Raw genomic sequence first — 8,329 nt, forward strand, 5'->3', positions numbered from 1 at the left:
AATTAGATATCTGTCTGGAAGATAGGTAGTAAGCTAAATAATGTAAAATTGAATTCTAACATAGAAAGACATGCTTCAAATTCTGAATATTACTTAGGGACGTGTCACACAGAAGGAGGGATGTATAACAAGCATAGTGCTATGGCTTACAAGACTTAAATCTGTCCCCTGCAAATTACTTTCCATCTTTGATTCTCTCCAGTAAATGGAAAATCATTAAAAAGATTTCTTTACCCCAAAATGAAATTGGCTCTTAAAAAAGTATATTGTATACTTGGAACTTACTGGCTTTTGTTAACCAATGTCGCCATAATAAAAATGAATAAATTTTTTAAAAAGTATATAGGTAGATAGACAGATATAGAGATACGTAGATCAGTCTATCCATTTCTTTCAACCTTTCCTCTAAGTTTCTTGGCTCTACCTGAAAAATTTCCCTTGACTCTTTATTTGAATGTACTGTGAAACCTGCAAAATAATAAAGGCTCTTGTCCTGTAATATTTACGAAGACTCGTTAAGTATACCCTCCACAAAAACATTTTACATAATTAACTCAGTTCTTAAACATAAGGAGAAACCGGAGGTCGTTCCCCAAACACCTAAATATGAGAGAGGATTTTTCTGCTTTACTTTTCTGATTTTGATGGACGTATTTCTCTGAAAAGTACTTCTTAGAAGAGGAAGTAAGAGATTTCCCAGGAGGAATATTTAGCAATCGTCATGTGGCTTCAAACGCAAGACGGAAACCCTTTGTAGCTGAACCTGGTGGGGAGGGAGAGGGATTGACGAATGGCTGAAAGACCAAATCATAGATTCTTTTTGATAAGTTTGGATTCATTCATTCAAGAGACTCACAAGAGGGAGAAATAGACCTGGAGTCCAGAAAACCAACAGCTAAAGATAAGTTACCAAAAATGCTTACCTTCAAATTGAAATTTGGATTAAGTTTTAAAAGAAAGCATTCAACTAGCATATAGGTATGAAATGTGGTTCATTGTTAAGATTCTAATAAAGGATTAATAGAAGATTTTAGCATTTAACAGTTTAATTGTTTTGGTAAAAAGCGTACAAGCTAAATCTGAGGGAAGGTAAATAAGCTCTAACCAAGTCTCAGGATAGTGTGCATGTTGCTACTGTGACTTTTGTGATCGACCATAAACGCCAAACACCTAGTAATCCTGTAAACACCTAAAATGCAGAGAAATTAACAAAGTGGCAGAACTCTGATTCTTGTGTACTAAAACTACAAACCAAAAGGCACCAAAGGTGCATCGGGTAGCAGCATGTTTATGATTCATTGCTCCTGGCGCAGCACAGGTCTGTGGTCCCTTGTCTTTGCTCGAGAGAACCCTTCTTGTTGAATTTACTTAGGCTGGACATATCGATTTCTAAGCCCACTCCCCGTGGGTCCCACTCTGCTTATCAGGAGTGATAGTTGGTGCTTTTGCCCTTATCACATTTTCATTTATTTCCCCTAGTCATGTTGGTAATCATTAATATAATGTAAATGTCTTTTCTTTCAGTCCTCCTCGCCCTGTGACTAACATGAATGACACCATGGTGAGCCACATGTCCTCTGGGGTACCCACTCCCACCAAGAGGTATGTGTGGGTTGTGACTCAGTCTCTGCTCCGCGTTGGGGGCAGGCCTCTGGCCTGAAAGCAAAGTATTCCACAGGGCTGAAAGGACTGGATTGCCTTCTCCTCCTTTGACTGTCTTTTAATGTTGTTTTCTACATTTTATCTTTTTTTTTTTCTTACTCATAAATATAGCAACTGAAGAAGTCTGCTTTTGAGTGGTGCCTGAGGTGGAAACTGCATTTGTGACAAGCAGTGAACATAGTGTCAAAGTAGATCAGGCATGTTTGAGATCTCTTTTTTCTTTTTTTCTTAACATTAAATAACATTTTGATGATCATGAATTTCAGCAGTTTTGCATTTGGGTTCCGAGGGCAGATTTGTGTGCTGATTAAGCTGTGTAAATTGAATTAATCCCTTATATTCACCTTAATCATCCTATATACGATTCATAAACATTTGAGTTGAAAAGCCTAAGTCCCTCTCTTAGTTATACAAGAGTTTCCTTTAGGGTCCTTCAGGGAACTAGAACTGTGTACTCCTTTCTCCTATTTATTGAATTTACTTTTCTCCAGAATTCTCTTAGGCAAGACTTAAAAGAACTATATAAAATGGCTTACTTTCTGTTTGGTTTAAGCTGTTCCAAGACCAGAGCAAGGCAGAAACTCCCTCAGGGGCACAACCATTAAAGAATTCTTTCTAACAGTCATCACTCAAAAAGAAAAAAAAAAACAACAACAACAACAACAAAGACATTCCAACCCCACACCCCAAGTCCTTCCTGAAGAAAACCACTTCATGCCATATCTACTGATTGCTTCGGATTAATTCAGCTACAGAAATGTCATCTGCCCAATAAGACTTTGACTTAATGTATAATATACAGCTGGTCCTCTAAGAGTAGAGTTTCATTCAACATCGTTTTATTATAACATTGATGAGATGCTGCAGGAACCGAACTCTTGTTTAAATAGATTAGCCCATGGTAAAATTGGCTTCATTATACGTTGTTTCACCACAGTTCCAAGAAACGATCCACGATGTTCAGTGAGGACTGTATCATTCTTAAAATCACCTACATTTGTTCCCATTGGCTGAAGCTCATAGAGCCGTGTTTCCCAAACTCGATTGATGAGAAGAATCACCTGGGTAACTTATTAAAAATACAACTACTTGGAACCACATCAGACCCAACGGATCCTGAGATACTGAGAAGCTAGTTTTAACAAGTATTCCAGGTGATTCTTATGATCATGCCAGTTTGGAAAATAGCCTTACAAGAAAGCTAAGTAGTAAACTGTAGGGCTACCCTGGAATAGAGGATTTAGGGACTTAGTAAGTCAGAGTGAACATGGAGACTCAAAACCCGGACCAGGTGAGTACGTGCCCATAGCCTCGTTGAAACGCTAAAGCAGGGAAATGGCCTCGCTGCCGCTTGGGGCAGAGCTGAGTGGTGTACTAGAGCATAGACTTATGACCCAGATTGTCTGCATTCGATTCCTGGCTCTTGCCTGACCCTGAACAAGATTTGTATCCTCCTATTTTTATCTAGAGAATTGGAACAGTAATAGTGTCTTCCTTGTGGGGTTTATGTGAGAATTTAAGATACTGTTTTCATTATTTAAGAAGTAAACTATAATGAGAGAATAAGTGTGAAAGAAACAGAATAATTTATGAAGAAGACCCTCTCAAGGAGGAACAGAAAGCTTCTGGAAGAATACAGAACAATTAAACCTCTTCCATCTACCTAGATATTACAGCGAACCTTGCTGGCATTTGTCCTTAGTTTTGATGTTAAACACTCATAGCATTCAGACCCAGACCCAGGATCTAAATATCAACTCAGGCGTGTTTCCATTTCAAAACCAGGAAGACGAGGTGGATCATTGAAAGACGCACCCTTGTAAGTCGTATGTTAGTTTTAGCAATGCCACCTGTTAGAGTTTCACTTAACTTGTGTCATCTTCATTTATTAGTTTTGTCACTTGAGTCACCTGAGTCCCTGAGGGGCCCTAAGTACCTAGTGACCAAGGGTACCAGATATTCAGTGATCACAACTAAATGTAGCTGCTAGAGGCTCTTAGAGGGAGTACCTCTTTCTGGACAGTATTGTATTGCTTGAGAAGCCTGAAAGAAGAGACTCAGAAACAATGATAATCACAGTCGCCTCTGTAGGACTAACCTTTAGGCTTTATGTGGCAGTATTAAGCTCCAGGTTTCCTAGTAAGTGGCCAGCTGCAACTGTCAGTCACAAAGTCTCTTATTTTTTGAAAGTGGTTTCAGATAATATAGTACAGCCTGGATTAAGATTTTATTTTAAAGTTAGCATTTCTGCTAGCACCTCTTTCTAGAAAGACTTAGTCTTAGAGGTGGTTATCACAGACTATCTAGAGACTAACTCCAGACAAAGGTAGTCAGAGCCCACAGCAGACCAAGAAGGAAGATTGAGCACTGTGACTTATCAAGAAGAGTAGCTGCTGGAGTAGAGGCTACATAGGAACAAGGTGCTCCCATCCTAATAATATAGTCCTTCGAATTTCAGGAGATTTCATTTATATTCAGGATGAGATTGTAACGTGGACATTAATTGCATAATTCACAGATTTGGTTCTTCATGGCCTCAGTTTCCAATGAGTATAAATTTCCATCTAGTAATCTATTTACTTCCTCAAGGACTCACCAGTTTTCCTTTCCTCCTCTGAATGTCGTCAGACCCGTGTCTCTAGAGTCCAAGGAAAGCCAGCGTGTCATCCCAGTAACAGAGCCTTCCTCTGTTGGGGCAGAGAATCCTCAAGGAAGGATAAAGCTCCTCTTCTGAAATAAGAGGTTTCCTTTAGCACTCAGTGTAAGACATAAGTCACTGAATCTGATAAGAACATGCACAGTAATAAAAATGCAGAAAAAATGTAAGAACCCCAGTTTCTACTTTTTCAATAGGCAGTACATAGTAAAAAAAAATAGTGATAGCCACAGTGATCGAAATAATACTATATTATAAATTAATCCACATACAAAATGATCCTAAATGTCAAGATTACTTTTTAAAGAAGAAACCCTTAGAAATGGCAAAGACGCTGGTTATCATGTGACACACTATGAATCATGTTCCTGAGAGAGTCCACTCTAGGGATTTGCCCTGTATCATATTCTGTTACTTCCATATTGATATTTCTATAATTGAAAAGAAAATTTGTCTTTGCCTTAGACTAAATAGTTTCTGGAAATTTTATTGAAAATAAAATTTTTAAGAATATCGGGAAAATATTACATTGCTTTCTTTTGAAAGAATCGGAACAGAATAGCACACCTGGAAACAAACAACAAACAACTTTTGAAACTTTAAAACAGAGGCTTAAAATGCCACCCCCCCATCTGATTTCCTCTGAGGTTCGCCTCCGCCCCTCCTCTTCCCCAGCATTCAGAATGTGAACTGTGATGTTATATTCTGTACTATTGTTCTATTTTAAGTTATACTGTATATCAAGACCAATAGGTGATGCTAATATTTTAAAATGTCTTCTAAAGTTTTATCTTTACAAATATTTAAACTTTTACAATTCTGTAGGCATTTCATGTAACTATGGCAGCATCAAAAACCTTCAATATGAAACTTTTGGCTTTGTTAGTATATTAATATCAACTCTTAATTTTAGGCATTAAATTTTAACTTTGAAAAGCACAAACCCAGTTAAACAATATGGAAAAGTTCTGATTAACACTATTGTACCTTAAAATTTTAAGAGGACAGATCTCATGTGTTCTTACTCCAGTTAAAAAAAAAAAAAGGAAAAAAGGCACAAAACATAAAGCATAAAGCATAAGGCAAAAGCATAAAAGGAAGGGCAGAAGGATCGCAAAAGCTACTGAAATGCCACCAGGATGCCCTCCATCTCTTGGCTTCGCTCAGTGTGCCAGCTTCCTTCCCTCCTACTGCTCGGTACTGCTGATGGCTTCACTCATACACCCACAGCCTCGTCACTCAAGAGACTGTGCTTCTCCTGTGGATGAGAAGACCCCAAGGATTGTACTGCTGCCCATCCTATGTGTCTGTGATAGGCTGTACCATCAAAAACAGAAGAGACAGATCCTGGGGAAGAAAAATAACAGAGGTCTTTGTCAGACCACTGTTTTGCTAACCAGCATGTGGACGTATGCAAAAATGTGTGCATGCCCACATACACACCCACGTACCCCCTACACAATTCCCGTACACATTTCCAGAGTTTTCTTCCTTTACATCATGCAGCTCTCCATAGAGAACTGCATCTGCATGCACACCTGTCCTGTAGGCAGTGCGGGGTCCCAGATATCTAGGTTATGTCCAGATCAGGTCTAGGTCTTTTTATGGTTTATTAGCCCATTCTACCATGGACCGGATGATATGTTTTAAACACTCAACTACCCAGTATGCAAAAGTAGAGATCTAAAAATAGGATAATTGTAATTTAGAGAATGAGGAAAAGAGAAGTAACAGAAAACATAGCATGTTAAGCCACATTTGCCTATATTTCCCCCTGGAATGCACTAAAATGACAGTCAAGACTTTTTTGTTTTTAAAGTGAAAACCCACAAGAACAAAGAAAAATGGAAGAGGAGACAATAGCAACATTTTGGAACGAGCAAAGCAGGTAGATGAGTGGTAACTGAGTTTACAAACTGGAGAGAATTAAAAACCTAAGCTGATAGTGCAAGGAGCCCAGAAGAAAGCCCACCCGGGGAACCCGGGGAATTAGAAGGCTCTGGAAGGGAGAAGCAGCTGATCAGCTGTGCAAGAAGCACTTAGAGCCTCAGATTGTCTGCATCACTGGGCAACGGCCCTTACGCCACTCTGCCAAAGAGTTGAGGTTTATGTTTGGGGTTTCTGGAATAGTACAACCCCCATAAAACCCTAGTCGTCTTAACCCTAGCTCGCCCTCGGTGGGCTGAGGCAGCTGCCTTTCAGACAACTCATCTCTCTCTCTCTCGCAATATCATACTGAAGACTTAAAGAAATCACTCCTGCATCCTGTTGTTGTTCTCAGGGCGCCTGGAACTCCAGTCATAAGGGGCACAAGATCTAAGTCCCAGGATCCCAGAGGTTGTAATTTAACCAGTTGCCGTGCTCTGTAGCCATATAGCAAGACTGATGATGTATTTTCCCCACCCCGGGATGGAGAGTTTTGTTACTATCGACACTCACCTTGACTCAGCTAGTTCAACTCACGTTACATCCCACTTCTGGTATCCGTTTATATTTTAGTCAAAATGCTTGTCTGTAAATGATAGAAACGCAGTTTGAATGAGCTTAAAGAAAAGAAGATGTTTTTGTTTTTATAACTGAACTGGGAAGAGCAAGGTTGTATGTGTCTGGGCCTCAGAGCAAGGGAGCTCTTACCTCATCGAGGTGTCTCCCTCCTTTTCTTCTTCTCCTGACCCCAACATGCTCCTTGTACCTCTCGCCTCCATGTCAGCTTTTTCTTCCCTAATACTGCTACATTTTTTACACGGCAAGGAATATCGCCCTGAGACCTGTGTGTTCACATTTCATAACCTTACCACCCTATACGGATTGCCTAACTTTTAGTTTCAATTCGAAAATTCCAATGGAAGTTCTATGTGGCCCATCTTGGATCATGTTACCCACCCAAGGGTTTTATGTTTGGTGGCCCTACCTAGGATGGCTGCGGGTCACTTCTCCAATAAGGAAGGAGTCTGCTGTCCCTGGAGAAGGTAGAGGTATAGAGGAGACACATAGCTATAGGCTTCTTTTTTGGGTGGGTTCTGAAAAAAATTGCCTGTGTAAGTATATTACATCATACCTCCATTTGCATATGTTTGTTTCAGGAAACCCTTTTTCTCCCTATCACCTCATGTTTATTTCTCTCAAGTGTTAAATAATGCTTTCTGTTATGTTCAGTTTATGAAGATACATTGCGTGGGGACGTCACACCACATTTGGGTAGTAACAGGTATATATTAGAGCCACTTAATTCTGAATACTTATTGATGGCTAGAAAATTTAAGAACATGCAAGATAATATCGGTTAGAACTTTTTTATTTTAACACGTACTTCACAAGAAGGAAAAGCAGTTTTTAAAGGCCGAATCTCACAGTAAAAACATTATTTCTGAGCTCTAGAGACATGACCAAGTAAAGAGATGAGTTGGAATATAATAGCATTAAAACGGCTTTCTGACTGAGTGCCAAGGTAAAGAGTTTATCTTATTATCTACAGAATACAGTAGAATTTCAAAGGCCACAGTTCTGCTGTTTTTTTAGACTGAGAGCAACAGAGATGTTGGGGACACTGAGAAAGGAGGCTAAATGAGATTGGTCTAGCCAGAGGCTATCGCTTTGTGGACTCAGGCCACTGATTCTCTTCCTTTGAAATGAGAAAAAACAGAATTGGGTTGAAAAGTAAAACTTAATGAAGATTTCAGCCTGGTCGTGAAACAGCTAGCTCATATGAATTTATGAGAATCTCTCCAAGGCAACATTGGAATTACTTTTTTTCTCCAATCTTTTTTTGAAAGACAGAAAAGCAGAGTAATTGAAAATTAACACCTAATTTTATGGACTTGCAAGGTCCTCAGTGCTGGCAGATTTCCAGAGTCCATCAGAGAGCTCGGCAGACCTCCAGTTTTTAACTGCTCCTGGGTTGAGATTAAATTCCATTTCCATTCAAGCATTTAAGGTAAACCCTTCAGCAATTCTAACTCAGGTTAGTATAAACAAGAACATTATACATACATATATATATATATACACACA

At 39.2% G+C, this 8,329-nt stretch overlaps 1 protein-coding gene across 11 annotated transcripts in view; it reads left to right on the top strand.

Annotated features, from left to right (window-relative positions):
* The window catches only part of DTNB (dystrobrevin beta), a 165,783-nt gene that overhangs the window by 98,698 nt on the left and 58,756 nt on the right, over positions 1-8,329 (top strand). For all 11 annotated transcript variants that reach the window (XM_023528530.1, XM_023528526.1, XM_011356542.2 and 8 more), the window contains one exon: positions 1,525-1,602. In XM_023528530.1, coding sequence (XP_023384298.1) covers positions 1,525-1,602 — 78 coding nt within the window. The remainder of the gene's footprint in view (positions 1-1,524; positions 1,603-8,329) is intronic.

The sequence above is a fragment of the Pteropus vampyrus genome, unplaced genomic scaffold, assembly GCF_000151845.1.
Source record: "Pteropus vampyrus isolate Shadow unplaced genomic scaffold, Pvam_2.0 Scaffold28, whole genome shotgun sequence".
In the NCBI taxonomy this organism is placed as follows: domain Eukaryota; kingdom Metazoa; phylum Chordata; class Mammalia; order Chiroptera; family Pteropodidae; genus Pteropus; species Pteropus vampyrus.